The 24556-nt window shown below is 39.3% G+C and overlaps 1 protein-coding gene across 5 annotated transcripts in view; it reads left to right on the forward strand.

Moving 5' to 3' along the window:
- Window positions 1-23294, forward strand: part of ZDHHC20 (zDHHC palmitoyltransferase 20) — a 73831-nt gene extending 50537 nt beyond the window's left edge. Inside the window, exons 8-13 of one of the 5 annotated variants that reach the window (XM_039473380.2) lie at window positions 6623-6755; window positions 11355-11481; window positions 15975-16064; window positions 17738-17850; window positions 19902-19979; window positions 21547-23294. In XM_039473380.2, coding sequence (XP_039329314.1) covers window positions 6623-6755; window positions 11355-11481; window positions 15975-16064; window positions 17738-17850; window positions 19902-19939 — 501 coding nt within the window. In that variant the 3' untranslated portion in view covers window positions 19940-19979; window positions 21547-23294. Of the gene's footprint in view, window positions 1-6622; window positions 6756-11354; window positions 11482-15974; window positions 16065-17336; window positions 17382-17734; window positions 17851-19901; window positions 19980-21546 lie in introns of those variants that run through there. The other 4 variants (XM_039473379.2, XM_039473384.2, XM_039473383.2 and 1 more) reach the window with 4 other exon arrangements.
- The last annotated feature ends 1262 nt before the right edge of the window (window positions 23295-24556 follow it).

Below are 24556 nucleotides of genomic sequence, written 5' to 3' on the forward strand. Positions count from 1 at the left end.
AAAAGTGAGGTAATAACTTATAGGATTGATGTAAAGATTAAAATACATAGTGTAAATACATGGAAAGCAGTCAGATGTTTTTAAGTTTGTTTTTTCCAACTCTGTGCCTCAAATCATTTCTATTCCTAATATCACAGGCATGGTTTAGACCCTTCATCTCCTCATTTTCTCTCTTTATTCTCTCCCTTTCTATCTTTCTTTCTTTCTTTTCTTTCTTTCTTTTCTTTCTTCTTTCTTTCTTTCTTTTTTTTTTTTTTTTTTTGGAGAGACAAGATTTCTCCATGTTGGTCAGGCTGGTCTCGAACTCGTGACCTCAGGTGATCTGTCCACCTCCCAAAGTGCTGGGATTACAGGCTTGAACCACCACACCTAGCCCTCTCCCTTTCTTAAGTACAGTGCCTGCGAATTTATGAGCAGAGTAAAATATTTTGCTTATACTTAATGAGGATATGCTTTGCTAGCCGCTAGCTTGTCTTTTTTGTGAAGTTTCTATTGCGTTATTTGCCTGTTTCTAGTAGGTTTTTCTATTTACACATGAAAGAGTTTTTTTTATATTAAAGATACTAATCTTTATTCTTTTGTGTTTTGTTTTTTGAGATAGGGTCCCACTTTGTCTCCCAGGCTGGAGCGCAGTGGCGCAATCACAGCTCACTGCAGCTTCAATCTCCCAGGCTCAAGCAATCCTTGTGCCTCAGGCTCCCAAGTAGCTGGGACCACGGGCGGGCACCAGCACACCTGGCTAATCTTTGTATTTTTTGTAGAGATGGAGTTTCACCATGTTGCCTAGGCTGGTCTATAAGTCCTGGGCTCAAATAATCCTCCTGCCTCAACCTCCCAAAGTGCTGGGATTATAAGTGTGAGCCACCCTGCCCAGCCACTAATCTTTATTCTTGACCTTGAGTTAGATGAGGATTTCTTTCTTTTTTTCTTTCTTTTTTGAGATGGTGTTTCGTTCTTGTCACGCAGGGTGGAGTACAATGGCACACCCTCAGCTCACTGCAACCTCTGCCTCCAGGGTTCAGGTGATTATCCTGCTTCAGCTTCTCGAGTAGCTGGGACTACAGGTGTGCACCACTACACCTAGCTAATTTATTTTGTATTTTTAGTAGAGATGGGGTTTCACCATGTTGGCCAGGCTAATCTCAAACTCCTGACCTCAGGTGATTGCCTGCCTTGGCCTCTCCAAGTGCCAGGATTACAGGCGTAAGCCACCACGCCTGGCCCAAATGAGGATTTCTTACATTGAACATAGCAATCACTAACCATGAAAAAAAAAATCAATAAATGGGGCTTCATTAAAATAAAGAACTTTTTATAAAAAAGGTGACTTTTAGAGTGAAAAGGCAAGCTACTGACTGGGAGAAGATATTTACAATGCATATACCTCACAAAGGACTCCTATCCAGAATATGTGAGACAATCCTAAAGATATTAATCCTTTTTCTGTGATGGGTTGCAAATGTTTTTTTCACATTTTCTGGGGTTTGTTGTTGTCGTTGTTATTTTGAGATGGAATCTTACTCTGTCACCCAGGCTGGAGTGCAGTGGCACAGTCTTGGCTCACTGCAACCTCTGCTTCCTGGGTTCAAGAGTTTTTCCTGCCTTAGCCTCCTGAGTAGCATGCACCACCATGCCTGGCTGATTTTTGTATTTTTAGTAGAGGTGGGATTTTGCCATATTGGCCAGGCTGGTCTTGAACTCCTGGCCTCAGGTGATCCATCCACCTCAGCCTCCCAAAGTACTGGGATAACAGGTGTGAGCCACTACATCTGGCCTGGGTTTTCTGTTTATGTCTTACAATCCTGTTTTGTTTTGTTTTGTTTTTGTCACGTCAAAGTTTTACATTTTTTAAGCAGTTCTTTTCATATATGATACCTGTCTGTTGCCTATTCCATATAAATTTATACAGATACTGTCCTATTTTTTCATCTGGCACTTCAATTGTTTTCATTTTTACCTTTAAATCTCTGATTTTGGAAGAGAGATTATTGTGGTTAAAAAGTACTTTTACATCTACTCTTCCTAAAAACCTTGTGAAGGTGTTTTAAAATACAGGTTTTGTTATTATTCAGGTATGGTGAGGCCAGCAGATCAGGAGACAGTTGCCACTGAGAAGATAGTTTATTACTCACAGTGCAAAGAGGAAGGGGCCCCAGGATAGGAAGCACCAGGTGGGAGCCCAAGCTTTATTGTGGTTCTTGTAGGGAAGGCAGAGTAAGTAGATTTCGGATTGGCTGGCTCAAGGAATTGCAGAGGACTCAGGTATCGGGGCTACCTCTAGTTGTCTTGTACCTGGTCCTGAGATGATGAAGGCAGAGGACTGCTGCCTTCTGGAGTATAAAAGCCAGATAGAAGAAATGGTTCTCAGTGTAGCATCTGGATTGTTTAGTTTGCGTATGAAAGACGTGCTCCTGGGTGAGTGGTTTCCTTGCTCTTAAGAACTGGCTAGCCCTGGAAGGGGCAGTTTCTCTCTCGTTGGTGAGGCCCCAGATACCAGACCATCAGGAATATAGAAAATAGGGCCAGGTGCGGTTGCTCACGCCTGTAATCCCAGCACTTTGGGAGGCCGAGGCGGGCGGATCATGAGGTCAAAAGATCAAGACCATCCTGGCCAGAACATGGTGAAACCCCATCTCTACTAGAAATACAAAAATTAGCCGGGTGTGGTGGCACATGCCTGTAGTCCCAGCTGCTCGGGAGGCTGAGACAGTTGAATGGCTGGAACCTAGCAGGCGGAGGTTGCAGTAAGCCAAGATTGCAGCACTGCACTCCAGCCTGGCGACAGAGCGAGACTCTGTCAAAGAGAGAGAGAGATGGAGAGATGAGGAGGGAGGGAAGGAAGGAAGGAAGGAAGGCTATTGAAAGGGTCATTATTACTTCGGTTTTCAGAGTTGGAAACCAATTGTAGAAATTATGCAACTACCTAAAGTCACATACTTAATAACATAGGAAGCCAAAATTTAAACTAAAATCTGGCTATTCCAACATCAGGTACTTTTCACTATAACTTGCTACTCATAGTCATAGTTAGGAGGGATATAATTAAAGCCCTGAGTCATCAAGCACAATTATATTTCGAGGAGATACCTATTACATTTTAGAAGGATTTAAGCATGATTCGATGTTTAAAGTTTGGGTATTTAAAACCAGAGGATGCTAGCACTTACAATGCCTTTGCACATATTGAAAGAGAACACCCCTACCTGTATGGTGTCAGCCTCATGAATTCTGTCTTCTCACTTCCCCTTTAGCTGGGTACCTTTATTCAGTTTACACCATACTAACCATACTCAGGGACCCTTATTTAAACAGAAGTATTCAGTGCCAGAGAGATGAAATTTACATTACTTAATTTCACATATCTCTATCAGAAAATTTAGCAATTTTTGTATGTAATGATTTATTAAAGAATGAATAACTTTTTTGAATTAGTTCTGAGTAAAAAAAAGATTAGTAAACATAAATCCACCTTTTTCTTCATTCATTTAAGAAATATGTGTTGAGTACCTACTATATGGCAGGTAGTACCTCTAGAGACTCGTAGTATATCACTGAAAAAATAGGCAGAGTTCTGTCTTTGTAGAGCTTGCTTTTGAGAAGGAGGGGGACAAGTAGTAATGATTAGGGTAAGGGATTTAAGTATTGGGCGGTGGCATGATAGGGCAGGTGGCAGTATTGAACAGCACAGTTAGCTAGACCTCATTTAGAAGGTAGGATTTGAACAAAAACTTGAAGGGAATTAATGGATATCTGAGAAAAGAGCATTCAGGCACAGAGAACATGGTACATGTCCCTGCCATGTTTTAGTAACAGAAGGAGGCTACTGTGGCTGGGGCAGAATGAGCAGAAAGGAGACAAAGGAATGGACCAAGAGGGACCAAAATGACAGAGGGACTTAGAGAGTATCGGAAGGACTGTGGCTTTTACTAGCAGCCAGGTAGAGACATGATTTGACTTGTGCAAGGTTCACTGTGATTGCTGAGCTGAGAATAGATGGGAGAGGGCAAGTGCCAACATACAGGCTCACATGGTAGAGGCTGCTGTGGCATCCTGGCTGGAATAAAGTAGAAGCAGTGAAGGTGGTAAGAAGTCATCACATCTAGTTTTTGGAAACTGCTAGTCAGAAGTTTGTTTTCAATATTAGCTAAAAACATTTTATTTTACTCTTCCCCAGACACCAATCTTTGCTTTAAAAACTGACTGGAAATGTGTCTGAAGGCTGGGTGCAGGTGGCTCACGCTTATAAGTCCCAGCCCTTTAGGATGCCAAGGCAGGAGGATTACTTAAGGCCAGGAGTTCAAGACTAGTCCTAGCTCTGGTGCCCTAATGAGCCCTTGTATCTTTTTTTTTTTTTTTTTTTTTTTTTTTTTTGCCGAGACTCGCTGTGTTGCCCAGGCTGGACTGCAGTGGTGCAGTCATGGCTCACTGCAACCTCCACCTCACGGGTTAAGCCATTCTCCTGCCTCATCCTCCCAAGTTGCTGGGATTACAGGCGTGCGCAAGCATACCTGGCTAGTTTTTGTATTCTTAGTAGAGACAGGGTTTCACCATGTTGGCCAGGCTGGTCCGAACTCCCAACCTCAGGTGATCTGCCCACCTCAGCTTCCCAAAGTGCTGGGATTACAGGCATGAGCCACTGTATCCAGCCAATACCTTGTATCATTAAAAAAAAAAAAAAAGAAAGGAAATGTGCTTGAAGAGCCACATGTTCTTGTCTGTTTTCTCTTTTGTGTTTCTTGAGAAAATGTTGTAGATGGCCATTAGAAAGCAACATCTTAGCCGGGCGCGGTGGCTCAAACCTGTAATCCCAGCACTTTGGGAGGCCGAGGCGGGTGGATCACGAGGTTGAGAGATAGAGACCATCCTGGTCAACATGGTGAAACCCCATCTCTACTAAAAGTGCAAAAAATTAGCTGGGCATGGTGGCACGTGCCTGTAATCCCAGCTACTCAGGAGGCTGAGGCAGGAGAATTGCCTGAGCCCAGGAGACGGAGGTTGCGGTGAGCCGAGATTGCGCCATTGCACTCCAGCCTGGGTAACAAGGGCGAAACTCAGTCTCAAAAAAAAAAAAAAAAAGAAAGCAACATCTTAGTATTCCTTCAATAGGATTTATAAAACTAGGATACTTTTGTATAAAAATTGGTTTCTTAATATATTGTCTCTATTTGCACAAGCTTTGCCGCAGGAAATCTACAGAGAGTTGTTCAAAGGTAAAATACATCATTACCATGACATTCTCATGATCTCTTTTATGACATTTATAATGAATATGTTGAATAAAAATTTGCTTCACAAGATGACCAGGTGGAAGACTCACTTGATATGTTTGAAACATATGTTGGTTACTCTGGAGAAAAAGAGAAAAAGATTACTGTCGAAATAACATAACCTAGTGCTAATAACCTTTTAGTCTGTAATACTTTTTAAATCAAGCAGGACAGCCTCGTGTTTTGGTGGAGTAAGTGCTTTGCCTATGTGGTTTATTTTAAGAGCTAATAGTTGAAGGCCTCCTTTATTAAAGATACGGATTTCTTCTAAGCTCTAGTTTGCTTCTGTTAAAATGTATATAGTCATAAGAAGGGATACCAGAGAAGCTGTTTCATTCATTAATACCTTTTTATAAATTTATGTATCAGAATCGCTAACTATCCACAAAGGCTCTGTAGAAACACTGATGAACAGTGTAGGAATTTAAGCAGCTGAAGGCATGGGTGCCTTTCAGTGGTGTTCTGAAAATAGAGATTAGACAAGTTTAAAATACATCACAACTAGTTTTTAGTTAGCAACAAATCTAACTAAAATAAGCAGGGCCAGGCGCGGTGGCTCACGCCTATAATCCCAGCACTTTGGGAGGCCAAGGCGGGTGGATCACGAGATCAAGAGATCGAGACCATCCTGGTCGACAAGGTGAAACCCCGTCTCTACTAAAAATACAAAAATTAGCTGGGCATGATGGCGCACGCCTGTAGTCCCAGCTACCCGGGAGGCTAAGGCAGGAGAATTGCTTGAACCCCGGAGGCAGAGGTTGCGGTGAGCCGAGATCGCACCATTGCACTCCAGCCTGGGTAACAAGAGTGAAACTCTGTCTCAAAAAAAAAAAAAAAGCAAATATTTTAGTATAGATATGGGGAGATTATGTATGTTGGATACTGGAAAAAGCTTGACTATATACATAAAATACAAAATAAAATATTTTGGGTAGAAGAGTCCATCTTTTCACATTATTACTGAAAGTATTACTTTAAAAAAAAAAAAAAAAGAGACAGGGTTTCATTGTATTGCCCAGGCTGGCCTGGAACTCCTAGGCTCAAGTGACCCTCTTGCCTCACTCTCCCCAATAGCTGAAATTACAGGTAAACACCACCATGCCAAGATAAAAAAAAAAAAAAAAAAAATTAAGAGCAGTGTTTTAAATGACTCTCCTGAGCTCCTAGATAAGCAAGTTGGATTGATAATACCAATTCTTTGCTTTCGCAGTTGTTGCTTTGGAGTATATTAATTTATTATTTTTCATATATGGCAATTTAAAAAATATATTCAACAATCTTTAGGCAGAACTACTTACAAATTATATTTTAGAGGTTGACTGTCTTCAAAATTAACTTCTTTTTTTCCTCCTCAGAATGAACTGACAGATACACGTGCAAAATTCCACGTCCTTTTTCTTTTCTTTGTGTCTGCAATGTTCTTCATTAGCGTCCTCTCACTTTTTAGCTACCACTGCTGGCTAGTTGGAAAAAATAGAACAACAATAGGTAAGTAGGTTAAAATAAATTATAATTACTTAAGACAATGACCGTAAATGAATATGACATCTAGAGAAGGACAAGGTTCAGATGATAGAGAAGCGTAAGACAATTCTGAATTTGGAATTGGTGGCACATGCCTAATAATTCCAGCTACTCAGGAGACTGAGGGAGGAGAATTGCCTGAGCCCTGGAGGACAGCCTAGACAACATAAGGAGACCCAGCCGCTAAAAAATAATAGTAAAAGAATTCTGTAGTAAAATTAATTGTGACTGGATGGGGACAGTGGTTTTATAATAAAGGTTCATTATTTTGGAGAAGGTTGAGGAAATGAGATTGACTTTTTAACATATTTTCAGTAGTGTGTTATATATCAAAGTCGAGAACTATTTTACAAATTTTAATAAATAACAACTTTCCTACATTTATATAGTGTCATTTCAAAAATTAATCTGAGAGGCTGGGCACAGTGGCTCATGCCTGTAATCCCAGCACTTTGGGAGGCGAAGGTGGGTGGATTGCTTGAGTCCAGGAATTCAAGACCAGCCTGGGCAACGTGGTGAAACCCTGTCTCTAATAAAAATACACACACACAAAAAAAAACTAGCTGCAGTAAGCCAAAATGGCAACATTGCACTCCAGCCTCGGCAATGAGAGTGAGACCCTATCTCAAAAAAAAAAAAAATAATAATCTATGAGAGAGAAGACAGTAGATTTACATGCTTTAAGATGTTTGCTGTCAAATAAAAAAACTTTAAATTCTCAATTACAGCTTATCTTTTAGCTAAAACATAACAATGTATTCATGTGCATATATGTGTGTGTGTATATATATATATATATATATATATATATGTATATATATATTTTCCCCCTTTGTTTTGATACAGAGTCTCACTCTGTTGCCCAAGCTGGAGTGTAGTAGCGCCATCACAGCTCACTGCAGCCTTGGCCTCCTGGACTTAAGCGGTGTTCCCACCTCAGCCTCCCAAGTAGCTGGGTCTACAGCTGTGCTACCACACCCAGCTAATTTATTTATTTCTCACAGAGACAGGGTCTCGCTGTGTTACCCAGGCTGGTCTCAAACTTCCAGGATCCAGTGATCCTCCCACTTCCACCTCCCAAAATGCTGGGATTTCAGATGTCAGTCACTTTGCCCAGCCCATATACCAGGCGTCCCCAAACTAGGGCCCGTGGGCCGCATGCGGCCCCCTGAGGCCATTTATCTACCCCCCCCCCCCCGCCGCACTTCAGAAAGGGGCACCTCTTTCATTGGTGGTCAGTGAGAGGAGCACAGTATGTGGTGGCCCTCCAGCGGTCTGAGGGACAGTGAACTGGCCCCCTGTGTAAAAAGTTGGGGATGTCTGCCATATACATTCTTTACTTTTTTCCCCACAGTTTAAAACATTTAACTGGCATATATTCTGTGACTGAGGCTAAGGCTAAGGAATAGTGCTTTTGACATGCTTCATTATGTCCATCTTTGTGTCAGTTGTCAGTGAAATTTATGTATTGTGTCACTGGTGTTAGCATTTATTTTTTAGTTTTCTCATTTTAAAAAATGAAAATATAGGGGGAAAAGTAATGTTTTCAAGTAATTGGACAAACATTCCCTAAACAACAATGGTGGTGTTGCTCACTGAACTATTGGCATGTAAGAAGCACTGCTGTGTTATAAATGAAATATTTATATATCTGCTAACATACCGAGACACAAAATAAGGATTTTTATGGTCATGTTTTATAAAAAAGTTAAAATTTACTTGCAATCTACAGCCATCTATATGCCAGGTAAGTTGGGTCTGCCCTCCCCGTCCTGCCTCAAAGTACTTTATTTTATATGTTCACAAAACATACAGCAGAGGGAGGGTGCAGTTACCCAGAACAGCCTGTGGTTGTAATTCTTATACTTGAGTTAACATACCTCAGCTAACAACTGTCTTGCAGCAAGGTCAGTGAAAGCTGGTTATCTTTCGCTAGGTCCGACTGCTCTTCTCGGAGACATACCCATTCATTCCCCTATTATGGTTTCACTTCACTTGGAATGCAGCCAAAGTTCACAGCAGTCTTGCTGCTGATCCCCCTAGAGGGGGTGGGCTACTCTGGCTCTCCACAGTTGGGGGGAAACTGTTTTAATTACAGAAAGATTAAGGGATTTGGGGGGAGACATGTAAATGCTTTAGCATTGGATCATTTTATGTGTTACTGAGTGGCGTTGAAGTTATGGTGGGCTTCCCGCATGAGGATTTCTCTGTCCTTCTCCACTGTTGAACTCTCCTCCAGTCCCATCATGCTTTCATCCCTTTTCCATGTAAACAGAATTTCTTATCCCTATTAACTATTTTTGTCCTCTTTATAGACTACTCTGCCATCTCTTTACGTTTAATTGAAAACGACAGAAAGGCAGCCTGCAGGCAAAGTCCAGCCCCGAACTTCTCCCCAACCATTAAAATCTGTGCGAGAGATTTCACAAAGAAAACCAGATTTCTTCATTTCAAAACTGATAAACCTAGTAGTAGTAGGCGCATTTTCCCACTCGGCATCAGTGAAATGGAACTAAGCAGTGGTGGACTGCCCTAGATAGGGCATGGACACTGTCATTTGCCACTGGTCTTGCCAGTCGTGCCTTTGTTTCCTGCCCAGCCCCTGTAAGTATGTGAGAGATTGGCACTGCCAGGGAACCTGCTGTTCTCTTCAGCAATCTTTTTCAAACTTTTGCCAGTGGCCACAGCAAGAAATGCAGCATTTTACATCATGACTTAGAACATGCACAAATATTTATAAAATTATATAAATAAAATAAGCAAAAGTTTCACAAAACCTCATTAATCTCTGCTATGTGCCCTGCATTCTGATATCTTCTTTTCTAGTTTCTTAAAAGGAAATGCTGGTTGCAAGTCATTGAACTGATTATGTGGCCTATCAAGCTGTTTTAACCCACACTTTGAAAAAAAAACACTGCTTAGCACACCACTTTTGTACAGCTTCATCTCCCACAGCCCTCGTCTTTAGCTACTTCTCCACAACTACATTGAGATGTTTGTTTTGGGATCCTCTGAAGGGTGTCTTATTCTGCTGTATCACCTCTGTCGTTTTCATAATTGCCACCAACCCACCTCGAGATCGTTTACCCACATTTAGTGAGTCCCTACATTTAAGCTAATGCCACTATCCCAAACAGGCAAGCTAGTCCCTTTGATTCTGGTGGCCACTCATTCCCACAGCCACACGTTGAGCTTAATCACTTAGAACTGAAGAGCCTCTGAAAATGAAATTTTAAATTTGAACGCTCTTCTTTGACTACTTGCTGTATTCTAATGTACTTCCCGAGTCCTCCATTCTCCAGCGGCTTCCTCCCAAGTTTTTCTTTCCCTTCTGGTTTAATTTCTCACCCATGTCCATTCTAGATCCTTTGCTAATTCATGGCTCTGGTTATCCAGCCATCCTCTTTATCCCATGCGCAGTGGGGCCGCTGAAAGCTGTTGAAGGATGTCTTACTTCATAAGGTTTGCTGTTGCTACAGATGTAGGACGTTAACCTTCATTGAGGGTCTTAGCTCTGTTTGTCAGTAATGTCACATGTTTCTGGTCAGGTCCCTCAACCATTACCCAAGACGATTATTGCAGGTTTTCATAATTCTCCCACTCTCCTTATCCATTTTATGAGTCACTAATAGAAAAATTAGAAGAAAGTACAAGTAACTCTCATTTTCACGTTTATAGCCTCATACAAACATTTCTTCTTTCACACCCATCATTCTCATCTGCCTCTAACATCTGAGGAAGAAAGATGCCTTTTCTGGTATCCAAGGTTAATCTTCACAACTTTTCTAGACTCTTTTCCATCTTCTCTAGGATCCCTTTCTTCAGTTTTTATTTTACTTTTTATGTCAGCAATCCCTCCCAATGCCCTGGCTTCTTATCCTTATCTTATAAAACACACTGAAGTGTATTCCATTTTTAAATTAAAAAACATTTTTTGTGAAGCCTGTATCTTTCTCCAGCCCTCACTCTACAGCACTTAATAACCAAGCTTGAAATAATGGTCTAGTCACCCTGAGCTTGCTCACCTTTCCCTGCAAGTACCCCCAAGGCACACATATGTCGCTATCCAGACAAAATTATCTTCCTCTCTTCACCTCTGTGCTCCTGGTACATCAGGACTATGTTACCACTTATTACACTGTAATTTTGCTAGACTCTAGGTTCTTTGGTAGGAATTTTATCTGATTTATCTCTGGATCCCAAATACCTGGTACTGTGCTATCAGGAACATAGTAGGAGATTCATAAATAATGAGTGAAGTTACAGGAGTTAGGATATCTTTTAGAAATAAAAGCCAGGTAAGAGATAGCACACAATTCTAGATTTTCAGTAATATTAGGTAATTATTTTGACATGTTACTCTATAAGGCTGATGAAATATTAAATGTGCTATTTTTTCCCAAGTTTCAGAAATTTATCTTTTAATTGCTACCAATATATTATTTCTTTTAAATTATATTTATAGTTTTTAAGTCAAAGATACAAGCAAGAAAATTGGTGCTTTCCATCACTCTTATGATTTTTAAATAGATTAATTAGCATATATATATGTATATTTAACAGAATCATTCCGCGCACCTACATTTTCATATGGACCTGATGGAAATGGTTTCTCTCTTGGATGCAGTAAAAATTGGAGACAAGTCTTTGGTGATGAAAAGAAATATTGGCTACTTCCAATATTTTCAAGGTAATTTATAAAATGTGGGTCTCAGAGATTATGGAATCTGTGGTGCTCTGTTTTTCTGTTAAATGTCTTCAGATTTAGAGACTATAATACATATTGATAGTCTTACAGGCTTTGAGAATGAAAACTCAAAATGTCTTTTTCAAACGTAATATACTTTATTTTTAATTTTTTAATTAGATAAGGTTAAGGAGAATTTAAATATATATTTGAATAGAAAATAGAAGAAAAGGATTTTTCCCTCAAAATGAAAATAAGTTGTTTGAAGTAAAAAAATTATAAAAGTTTATAGTTATCACCCACGACTTCAAAGATCCTATCATAGAAGTGAATTACTTATTCTGTTGTGTCCTAAATCAAAGACCAACCACATATTGCAATTTTATCCCAAATGTAAATGAGAATGTATGCTTGAGGTGATTTATAGTTTCCATTTATTTCTAATTTCCATCCATTTTAGGCCAGCTATGTACCAAAGTCATCATAAAGAAGTCAAAAATATATGAAAATTGAGTGACATATTTGTAAGAGTTACGAGTTTTTTCCCTCAATTAACTGAATTACCTTTTTTTTAGTCTGAAAATGACTTATTTGCCTTCGTTTTTTAAAGACATTTTTGCTTGTTATAAAATTCTAGATGTTGGCCAGGCACAATGGGTAATTCCAGTCTGTACTCCCAGCGCTTCGGGAGGCCGAGGCTGCTGAATCATTTAGGGTCAGAAGTTCAAGACCAGCCTGGACAACATGGTGAAACTCAGTCTCTACTAAAAATACAAAAATTAGCTGGGTGTGGTGGTGCACATCTGTAGTCCCAGTTATTTGGGAGGCTGGGGCACAAGAATCGCTTGAACCTGGAAGGCAGATGTTGCAGTGAGCTGAGATGGTACCACTGCAATCCAGCCTGGGCGACAGAGGGAGACTCTGTCTCAAAAACAAAACAAAACAAAAAAATTTTTAGATGTTGCTAAATGTTACGCTTCTGGTTGGCCTTTTTTGAATGAGAAATTTGTGGTAACTCTTATTTTTGTTAGTCTGTATATAATTTTTTTCCTCTGGCTATTTTTAAGACTGTTACTACTTCATGCAATTTGATTATGTTATATCTCAGTCTAGTTTTCTTGTTTCTTGTGCTTGGGATTAGTTGAGCTTCTTGAATCTCTGGTTTTAGAGCTTTCATCAGATTTGGAAAATGTTGGTAACCATTATTTCTTCTGTCATCTCCCTCCCCCTAGAGACTCCAATTACATGTGTTATCAGTCATTCAGAGTCCTTTCACAGCTCACACTGTTCATTTTTTGTTGTCTTTTTTCTTTGTCTCATTTTGTATAGATTCTTTTGCTGTGTCTTCAAGTGCATCAACTTCTTTTGTATACTTTATCCATTATCTTATGTATTCAAGATTTTTCCCCTCCCCCTCGTTGGTTGGAACACAAATTACTTGTTTTGAAGTTATTTTCTCTAAACAGAAGTGTTGAAGTTATTTTCTGTAAACAGCAAATTCTAAGTCGATAAGATTTTGCTGTTGTTTTTTGTTTGTTTTCCTTCCTTTAAAGATGTTCCATTATCTTCTGGTCTGCATTGTTTCTGATAAAAAGTCAGCTTGACTCCCATCTTTATTTCATTGTTTGTAAATTACTATCCTTTTACCTCCTATAGCTCCTTTTAAGATTTTATCCTTATCATTGGTTTTAAGCAGTTTGATGAGGTCCCTTGGTGTTTATCCTACCTGGGGTTCATTAGGCTCCTTGGATCTGTGAGTTTATAGTTTTCATAATATTTGAATAATTTCAATCAATTATGTCTTTAATTTTTTTTTTTCTACCTACTTCCTTCTTTCCACCTCTTCCCTGACCACCTTTTCTGGTACTCTCAGGTATACACAGGTAAATTGCTTGATAGTGACCCACAGGTTATTGCTATTTTGTCCTTCTCTGCCATCTTCTTTTCTCTCTTTGTTTCATTTTGCTTAGTTTCTGCTGATAATGTCCACAAGTTCACTGATCTCTTCTTCCATAATGTCTAGTTTGCTGGTAAGCTCTTCCAATGAATCTTTCACTTAAGATTTTTTAAAAATTTTTATTTACTTACTTATTTTGAGACAGTCTTGCTCTGTCACCCAGGCTGGAGTACAGTGGCACAACCTCGGTTCACTGCAGCCTGTGCCTCCTGGGTTCAAGCAATTCTCATGCCTCACTCTGTAAAGAAGCTGAGATTACAGGTGTGTGGCACCACGCCTGGCTGATTTTTGTTATTTTTAGGAGAAACACTGTTTCACCATGTTAACCAGGCTGGTCTGAAACTCCTGGCCTCAAGCAGTCCACCCACCTTGTCCTCCCAAAGTGCTAGTATTAACAGGCATGAACCATCATGCCTGGCCCAGATGCTGTAATTTTCAGCTCTAGAACTTCAGTGTGTTTTTTTAATGTATATATCTTATATTTCTCTTTTCACTATGTCTGTTTTTCCTTTTAATTCACAGATATGTTTATAATCATTTTAAAGTTTTGTTTGCTAATTTTCCCTGAAATTGCTAATGTTCTGAATTTTTTTGTATTGACTTTTTTTTCCCTCTTAGCTGTAGATCACATCTGTGCTCCATTTCACGTCCAGTAATTTTTAATTGTGGTGGACACTTTGAATGCTACATTGCTACGTATTTAGATTGGCCTCCTGACTACTGCTCTTGTCCTGAGGCTTGTGTTAAGCTTTATTACGTTGAGTCCAGAGTAGTACTTTCTCTACAGCTAGTTTAGTGCTCCAGTAAAGGTGAGGTCTCTACCAAATCCGAGTGTCCAGTTTCGCTCCACTCAAGCTGGTCAAATTTGAATGCTTGCCAATGCTGTGAAAGCTCTGTGAACTATTCATCATTCATTATTGTTTTCTTTTCCTGGATTCACGTGTGCAGCTTAGTATTTATCAAAAGACTCAAGTACATCACTGTGCAGATTTCTGTAGCCATTTCTCTGCATATCTTGCTCTTTCTCTCTCTCAACTCTGTCCCATAGATTTAAGATAATACCTGAGCTTCTCGCTCGCTCGCTCTCTTTTTTTTTTTTTTTTTTGGAAACAGGCTGAATGCCCAGGCTGGAGTGCAGTGGTGCGATCTCAGCTCACTGCAACCTCTGCCTCCCAGGTTCAAGTGATTCTCATTCCTCAGTCCCCCTAATAGCTAAGATTACAGCACACAACACCACACCCAGCTAACTTTTACATTTTTGATAGAGACAGTATTTCACCATGTTGGCCAGGGTGGTCTTGAACTCCTTACCTCAAGTGATCTGCTCGCCTCAGTCTCCCAAAGTGCTGGGATTACAGGCATGAGTCACTGCCCCCAGCCCACCTCAGCCTCAAAACTGCCACCTCTGTCATCTCGGTTCAGTGAAACCAACTGGTTCCGCTTGGTTTCCTGCCCCCGATAGTACCAAGGTCCTGGCAGAACACTGGGACTCACTTAGTTTGGTTTTTCTTTTTTTCTAAGACCATAGTTCTCTACTGCCTATTTGGAAAACAGTTATTTTTTTGTACTGTTCAGTTTCTGACTGTGTACAGTTTACCAGTTATGCCATCTTGGCTAGAAGTAAAAGTCCCTATAGTATACAAATTTGATGTGTTTAGATAATATGAAAATAAGGCATAATAAGTATGCTCTTATGAGTCCCGAAGCTTCTGAAGGCAGAGATTTTCTTCTTTTTTGTTCACTATCTGTAGTGCTTAAAATAGTACCTAGAACATCATAGGCATTCACTAAATATTTGTTTAATGAATATTGTTGAATAAATGAATATGTGGAACTTACATCATGAATTTCAATTTGAGCCTGAACGATGTCATAAGTGATTATGATAAGCAGATCAGTTACCCAAATACTTGAATACCCATGGTTGGGGTGCTATAGTAGGCATCATAATCTTAATAGGTATAGAAGACATTGTTTCTAAATGTATATAAATTATAAAAGAAAAGGGCTTATGTCTACAATGGAGGTATTAGTCTGTTCTCACACTGCTAATAAAGACATACCCGAGAATCAGTAATTTATAAAGGAAAGGGGTTTAATTGACGCACACATGGCTGGGGAGGCCTCACAATCTTAGTGGAAGGCAAGGAGAAGCGAAGTCACATTTTACATGGTGGCAGACAAGAGAGTATGTGCCAGTGGAACTCCGCTTTATAAAACCATCAGATCTCATGAGACTTACGCATTATCACAAGCACAGCACAGGAAAAACTCGCCCCCCATAATTCAGTTACCTCCCACTCCCCTCCCCTGACATGTGGGAATTATGGGAGCTACAATTCAAGATGAGATATGGATAAGGACACAGCCAAACCATATCAAGATAATAACCCCTAAATTAGAAATCTTAGGAATTACTCCCTGTTATGACAAGTTATGATAATTTATGTCATGTCTCTAAAAAAATGAATGTTAAATTTGACTATTTTGATTTAACTTAACGTTGTTTAAATTATTACTACTATTTTTCATTATGCAGCTTGGGTGATGGTTGCAGTTTTCCAACTCGCCTTGTGGGGATGGATCCAGAACAAGCTTTTGTTACAAACCAGAATGAGTATGCCAGAAGGTGTGCTGCTTGTCTTTATGCTTTTCCATATTCGTCATAAAGCAAACTGTATACATGTGTTGTATATACATCTTATGAGTAAATACAGTGATTTAGTAAGCCAGCATAGATAGGGAAAGAGAAATTTAAAGTATGTATGTGCTAATAACCATCATTTTGTATTATCTAAACCAGAACACTGAAGACTAGGAAAGAGAATGCTTGTTTATTAATAGTTAAACCAGGATAATCACATAAAACCGGAAATGTCTGGGCAAGCTAGGAGGCAACTAAGACCTTTCAAGATTTTATTAGATCGGTTTATGTCAGTTATATTTTTTAAAATAAATCAGTAATTATACTAATCATTTTATTTTAATAAGTGAGTTTTAATACACTGTCAACATAATGGAAGTTTCAAAAATACAAATTTTTTTTCATTAGTTCACCTTGGAAATTTTTCCATATTTGCATGGCAAGTAAACTTTTATAAATTCAGTGTAATAGTTCATTTTAAACAAAATTTTAAAGAAACTAGAGATACTTCTAAGTGAAACAGTCAGAATTTATTCATTACAGAAATAAGTTGTAGGGGAAGAGGAATGGTAAGGTTTTGGGTTTTTTGTTTGTTTCTTAATGTTGTTTTTTGAGACGGATTTTGCACTGTCATGCAGGCTGAAGTGCAGTGGCGCGCTTAGCTCACTGCAACTTCTGCCTCCCAGGTGCAAGCAATTCTCCTGCCTCAGCCTCCTGAGTAGCTGGGACTACAAGCGCCCACCACCAGGCCTGGCTAATTTTTTTTTTATTTTTAGTAGAGACGGGGCTTCACTATGTTGGCCAGGCTGGTCTCAAACTCCTGACCTTGTGATCCGCCCGCATCCACCTCCCAAAGGGCTGGGATTATAGGCTTGAGCTACCGTGCCTAGCCAGGAATGGTAAGTTGTAAGCTAGCATATTAATAGTGAAAGAACCATAAGTTTTAGAACCTGTAGCTTAAAGCCTTAGACATTTGAGCTCTAACATTTATTATGGTTCTGGCCACTGCACTTAAACTATGAGCCTCAGTTTCCACCTCTGTAAAATTAGGATTATGATACCTACCACCAAAGGTTATTTTGAGGATTGAGATAATGTGTATAAAGTGCCTAGCATCATGTGTGCCCCATAATGGGAACCCAACAAGTATTAGTTCCCTTTTCTTCTTCCTTTCCTTCCTTCATTCCCTTCCTCCCTGGATCTTTTAGCTAGAAATATAAGTCTACGCTAAATCACTGAATCATTTTTTCCCCTTAGATCTAAACTGCAGAGGTAGAAAGCAGAAAACTTGGGAAATGACAGGTAATTGTTTTGTACTGGCCACAGACATAGATGCTCACCTGTCCTTGTACTACCTATGGCTCCTGATTAACATGTTAAGAACATTTTAAACTGGCCTCTGAAACTTTTTAAATTTTGACTAATTGTTTTCATTGGCAATGTTGGAATACAGATTCTTGGGTTCAGAGAGCCATTTAATGGGGGGGGTTGTGCGCATATTTTTATTTTGAAGATAGTTTTTTCAGAGTACTAAGATCTCATGAGTTGCCCTCACATATTTAGGAGGAGGAATACTAATTTGCTGCTTATTAATTTATTAAATATCCATAGTTTAGCATTAAGCTATTTACTAAGTTTTTTGCTCTTCTTTTCAGTAGTGGCTCAAATCAGCCTTTTCCTATCAAACCACTTAGTGAATCAAAAAACCGCTTGTTGGACAGTGAATCTCAGTGGCTAGAGAATGGAGCTGAAGAAGGCATCGTCAGATCAGGTAATAGTTCTCATTTGAAACACTGCTTTGTCTGTTTCAGATGAAAAGCACCAGATTTAATAAATATGGAAAAATCAAAACAATTTAACATTTTAAAAATACTAAAATATGTGAAACTTTTAAATAAAAAATATATAGGGTTTTTGTGTTTCTTAGTAGCCTCTGTGAGGAAGGGCTAGAGGGAGGAGAGTATAGTGGCTCATGTTGTTTTTGTTCTGTGTAACCGCAGGTTTTTGTTACCCAACCACATACTTCTCCGCTCAGTTATGGAAAGTTATTTTGGCATTGGCTGTTCTGAAAAAGTAACGTCATTCTTTTTTTTCTTTCTCTCTTTTTTGAGATGGAGTCTGGCTCTGTGGCCAGGCTAGAATGCAGTGGCGCCATCTGGGCTCACTGCAACCTCCACCTCCTGAGTTCAAGTGATTCCCCTGCCTCTGCCTCCAGAGTAGCTGGGACTACAGGTGTGCGCCAACACGCCCAGCTAATACTTTGTATTTTAGTAGGGGCAGGGTTTCACCATGTTGGCCAGTATGGTCTTGATCTCCTGACCTTGTGATCCACCCGCCTTGGCCTCCCAAAGTCCTGGGATTACAGGTGTGAGCCACCGTGCCTGGCCAATAATGTTACTCTTTAGGGCCCCAGCTTTTGCTTAGTTGAAAATAATTCTTGGAAAGCATTACATTCTTTGCTGCCTTAGTTAAAAAAGAGCACACTGAATATATTTTAACCTTTTCTAGGTGACTCTTAATCATTTATTAATCAAGGATACAGGTGTAGAATAGTCAGTAAAATTGAAGTGGGAATTTTCATCAGACGTGGGTTTACAATGTTTTCTGGCCACTTAACAAGTATTAAGGCCTAAAACACATTTGAGGTAATTTTTAATGGTAATAATAATAACACTGTGATTATCTCCTTGCACGGTAGAAAAGTGGTTTTGGGCCAGGCACAGTGGCTTACACCTGTAATCCCAGCACTTTGGGAGGCTGAGGCAGGAGGATCACGAGCTCAGGAGTTTGAGACCAGCCTAGGCCACACAGCCAATCTCTAACAAAAACTTAGAGAAAAAATTTGTCTAGGCCTGATGGCATGTTCCTGTAGTCCCAGCTACTCAGGAGGCTGAGGTGAGAGGATTGCTTGAGCCTGGTAGATCGAAGCTACGGTGCGCTATGGTCATGCCACTGTACTCCAGCCTCAATGACAGAGCAAGACCCTGACTAAAAAAAATAAATAAATAAATAAAAAAGGCTGGGTACAGTGGCCCATGCCTATACTCCCAGCACTTTGGGTGGCCAAGGTGGGCAGATCACAAAGTCAAGAGATCAAGACCATCCTGGCCAACATAGTGAAACCCTGTCTCTATTAAAAATATAAAAATTAGCTGGGCCTGGTGGTGCCTGCATCTAGCCCCAGCTACTCAGGATGAGGCACGAGAATCGCTTGAACCTGGGAGGGGCGGAGGTTGCAGTGAGCCGAGATCACACCACTGCACTCCAGCCTGGCAACAGAGTGAGACTCCACTTAAAAAAAAAAAAAAAAAAAGATTCTGGACTATAGCAAATATCCTTAAAAACCTACTGTTAGAATTTCTGAGGGTTTTTTTTATTGTTGTTATTGTCTTGACTTTTAGCAGCATTTAAAACATTCTCTTAAATTAGTATTTTTAGGATCTTCATTAGGATCATCACACCTCTTGTATAAGGTCAAGGAAAAATTCTGAAGTTTAAGGCTAGCCTAGACAATACTATTGAGGCCCATCTCTAAAAACAAAAAGATCTAGGGAAAGGTTGATTTTGTGAACTTCTTAATTGTTGCTACTTAACATCTTTAAAGCCAATAGATACTTCCACAAGGATAAACATAAAATCAAACTTTTGACTGCTAACGTTAGCTCTTTACTTACTTCTAGGTTCTACAAGAAGACACATGGTTGATACCATCAACCTATTTCATATTTACATAACAGTCATTTTAGTGTAGTCAATTTTACCATTTAGCCAGGAATTTAATACTTTTTTCTGGTCATGTCATATATAATTATGTGCTTACAGGGACAAATAACCATGTAACAATGGCAATAGAAAATTGAGTACCACTTGTTCATAACTAACCATTTGAATAAGAGCAAGGTAAGACAGTATAAAGGTAATTTCCCTAAATAAATGTAGCTTATGTGCAAAATTCGTAATCTTTAAATGATTTACAGGTTTTTTGGTTTTTGGGGTTTTTTTGTCTCTTCGATGATGTCAGCAAAATTAGGCAGTATGGGAAAGACTGGAACATAACATCTGCAAAAATCTTATTTTCCTTATCCCTTATAGCGCTATCTTAGTAACTATTTGTTGGTAAAATAATGGAGAAACTAATAAAAAATAGTTTAGTACTGGTATGTGGACCACTAGCCTTTTCAGTAAACAATACCTTATTAATTAAAGAAGAAAAGTAGCCAGGCAAGGTGGCTCACCCCTATAATCTCAGTACTTTGGGAGATCAAGGTGGAAGGATCACTTAAGCCTGGAAGTTAAGAGACCAACCTGGGTGAGATACTTAAATTAGTATAGTGAGACCTCATCTCTACAAAAAATTAAAAATTAGTCAGGCTTGTGTTGGTGCACACCTGTAGTCCCAGTTACTTGGGAGGCTGAAGCGGGAGGATCACTTGAGCCCAGGAGGTCAAGGCTGCAGTGAGCCAAAATGGCACCACTGCACTCCAGCCTGGGTAAAAGAGCGAGGCCCTATCTCAAAAAAAAGAAAAAAGAAAAGACGATTTTTTGTCCACTATTGAGGAAATTTGACCCAGAAAAAAATGACCAAAATTAAAGACTCTAAAAAAGAATTAAGAAGTTCATTTATGTTATATGGTTTGTAAAAGACACAGCAAGAGAACATTGCTAAGTAGTAAATTACCGCAAACACGGAGCTTCTCACATTTATCATCCTGCTCCTGTATAACAGGAGTTTGTTTTTCTAAAGGAATCTCATCTGGAGTGTCCGCTAGAGGAGCATCTATTTTCTCACTTGTGGCCTTGTCATCAGCAGTTAGGGACTTGCAGAGGACCTTCAGCCTGCACGCAGGGCTGCGGCCAGAGCCTAAGACTCAGGACAGGGTCCGATCATAGGCACTAGGGTGGCGGGGGACACGTCAGGCAGAGTGGTGCAGTCAAAAGAGGAGCTACATTGCATGACCCCCAAATAGGTGATTGTGGGCCAGGTCAGTGCCACCAAGAGCTATAGCTGTGGAATAGTACTTAGTCCCCAGACAAGCCCTGAGTCCTAGATCTGCATTTCTTCTTAATGTGGGTGGAATAATTGCTGATGCTTGTGGTTGTTGAGAATCCTCAGCTGCAGTTCCTTTAACAGTTGCTGTGGGAATTTTTCTAAATCTTGCACCAATCTTAGAACAGGTGTAGGTGGACCAGATATCTTCTCAAATGATGTCCAAGTTAGTAGGCTGGAGGTACTGTAAGAGTCTCCATCTTTTAAAATACTCTCTTGATTGCTTTGGGGGAAGAAAGTAATACCCATTTATTTACTGCTACAAAAAAATCTGCATTATTATAATATTAGTAGCATTAAGGAATTCAGTTTCCATCTTGTTATATTAGTAGCCTTGTACTTTAGCCCAAAGAACTATTTAATATTTTCAGAAATAAAAAATCAAGTTTTAACCAATAATTCAATTTTCTTTTTTTATAGGTGTATGAAAACATTTATAGACTGATATTTTCAATTTCATTTGTAAGAAGATGATCAGTGGAATGAAATAATTGAAGTATAACAGAAGATATATTTTTTAAAAAAGAAAGCCTTTGTACAGTTCCTGGGATTTACAGAAGTGCTACTGCAGAGCAGAACGATGCCTTAATCTTAAGTGTCCATTTGTGCAGCATTGACTTAGAGCTACAAAAGTGACTTAATGTTATTCCGGAAATAATACTTAACCTGTTATGAGATGCTATAATATGAGCTGTCATCCCATTTTAACATGCATATGTATTTTTTGATACCTGAATTACGTTATTAGAATTGTTAGTATCCATATAAATTTTCACTCTGAAAACACAAGCTTAAAAACTTGTCTTAAGTAAAGTACATCTAGGGCAAATGGTGGCTGAGGGTGAATAATATCCAAATTACTGTTGCTTGTACTGTATAAGGAAAACTGCTTTTTTAAATTGGGTATTTGCTAATTTATAATTACTATTTTATACTTTTCAACATTTTAATAACTTTTTTTATTGTTGGCTATAACAGAAGGATTCAGACATCTAAATGTCATTTAGAACATACAACACATTGGTCTAACTCATCAAAAGCTTAGTTATAAGCATTAATATAACCATGTAGTGTAGCATGTGCTCAAGGCTTAAAGGGAACTTGGCAGTATAAGAAATATTTTGAGTTCTCTGCTTTTTTTAATAACTTTTTTTGTTGAACTTTCAGGGGTAAGTACATGGGCAGAGAAACACAAAGGTACATATGCTGGAGAAATACTGGACACGATAAAAAGTGTAAGTGTCCAGAAGAAAATCTAAGAGGAATATTGTAATCTGTTAAAAAAAAAAAAAATAGTTTGAGTTTTAACAGTAGTTAGAATAAAGCAGTCGTCCCCAAACTTTTTACACGGGGCCAGTTCACTGTCCCTCAGACCGTTGGAGGGCCGCCACATACTGTGCTCCTCTCACTGACCACCAAGGAAAGAGGCACCCCTTCCTGAAGGGGGGGGCCGGATAAATGGCCTCGGGGCCGCATGCGGCCCGCGGCCCGCAGTTTGGGGACGCCTGGAATAAAGCATGCTGTTGACTTGACTTTCAAATTTCAGTACTAAAAATGCAACTTCTTATGGTAATCATGTAACAGCTTCAACAGTGACTTAAAATGCAATTCAAAGTAGGCAAAAAAACAACTACAACTTTAGATTAATTTTTCCTCATGGCTGTCACCCATTCTAACCTGAGCGATCATTTTACATTCCTAGTCTCTGAGAAGTAGATTCTACTCTTAGATGCACAATCTTAAGTCTGACTTACTAACAGCAACCCCTTTCTGACTAGACACATGTCTCCTTTTTTTTTTTTAAATCGAAGTGACAGGAGTTGTTGCATTAACTCCAAAGAAAAGTACAGAATAAACAATGTAGAAATGTTACATGTTACTTCTTATTTATACCTTTTAGTCACACACACACACACACACACACACACACTCTCACACACTCACTGTCTCTCTCTCTCTCTCTCTCTCTGTCTCTCTCTCTCAAATAATTGATTGCTTCCAGTTAGTGGGTGGAGATGAATCTCAGCAGTATCTGTGAGTACTACAGGTTGGAGTTTCCTGTCTGTAAAATGGGACTGCAGGGGAGAGGTATTATGAATGAGTTGGACTGGATGACTTCTAACATTCTGCGATGTCTAATTTTGCAAAAATCACTTTTCATTCACTCTGTAATTTTTTTTTTTTTTTTTTTTTTTTTTTTTTTGAGACAGTCTCGCTCTGTCTCCCAGGCAGGAGTGCAGTGGTGCAATCTCAGCTCCCTGCAACCTCTGCCTCTTGGGTTCAAACAGTTCTCCTGCCTCAGCCTCCCAAGTAGCTGAGATTATAGGCTCATACCACCAAGCCTGGCTAATTTTTACATTTTTAGTAGAGACAAGATTTTACCAGGTTGGCAAGGCTAGTCTTGAACTCCTGACCTCAAAAACCCACCCACCTCAGCCTCTGAAAGTGCTGGGATTACAGGCATGAGCCACCATGCCTGGCCCCAATAAATTTTTTGGAGTACCTTGTATATGCTAAACAATACACTAGGGATAGCTCTGTCATTTCCTAGTACGGCATAAATTTTATGGTTTCTATTGTAGTTTTATAATTTGTAAGATTGGTCTCATTTCCATCAGCCATACTAATATTAGATCTTACAAGGAAGTACCTTTTTTCTCTTTGAACCAAAAAAATGAAAACATAGTTTGGAATACTATAGTATGGATTCTTCTACCTTTGTTTCAACTCTTTAGTCTTAATCATCTTGATTCTAGCAAACTAGAATGAGAGGTAAGAGATACCAATTATTGCCGGGTGTGGTGGCTTACCCCTGTAATCCCAGCATTTGGGAGGCTGAGGCTGGCAAATCACTTGAAGTCAGGGGTTTGAGACTAGTGGCCAAAATGGCAAAACCCCGTCTCTACTAAAAATATTTAAAAAACTGTCCAAGCATACTGGCATATGCCTGTAGTCCCAGCTACTTGGGAGGCAGAGGCAGGAGAATCACTTGAACCTAGGAGGCGGAGGTTGCAGTGAACTGAGATCATGTCACTGCACTCCAGCCTGGGCGACAAGAGTGAAACTTTGTGTCAAAAAAAAAAAAAAGATCAATTACCAAGTGAAAATTTACGGTTTGTCAGTTTGCATATTATAAGGAGATAAATGTTTAAACATACTTGACTGCTTTCAGAAATGTTCTGGCACTTTCTGCGTTTTTACATTCAGATCAAAAGATGTGCATGCTCCTGGCAAACAGCCAAGGAAACTTCTTTCTTCACCATTATACACTTCCGTGGTATTACAGTCTTCGTTCTTTTAGTTTTTGTTATTTAACATCATCTTTAGTATAATAGCACAGCGAACATCTTTTCAGAAATTTTCAGTTAAAGCCTTTAAATTGTTTATCTTTGATTTAATCTACAGCCAGCATTTTGCCACACTCTAAATA

Source organism: Saimiri boliviensis, chromosome 16, assembly GCF_048565385.1.
Source record: "Saimiri boliviensis isolate mSaiBol1 chromosome 16, mSaiBol1.pri, whole genome shotgun sequence".
NCBI classification, from domain to species: domain Eukaryota; kingdom Metazoa; phylum Chordata; class Mammalia; order Primates; family Cebidae; genus Saimiri; species Saimiri boliviensis.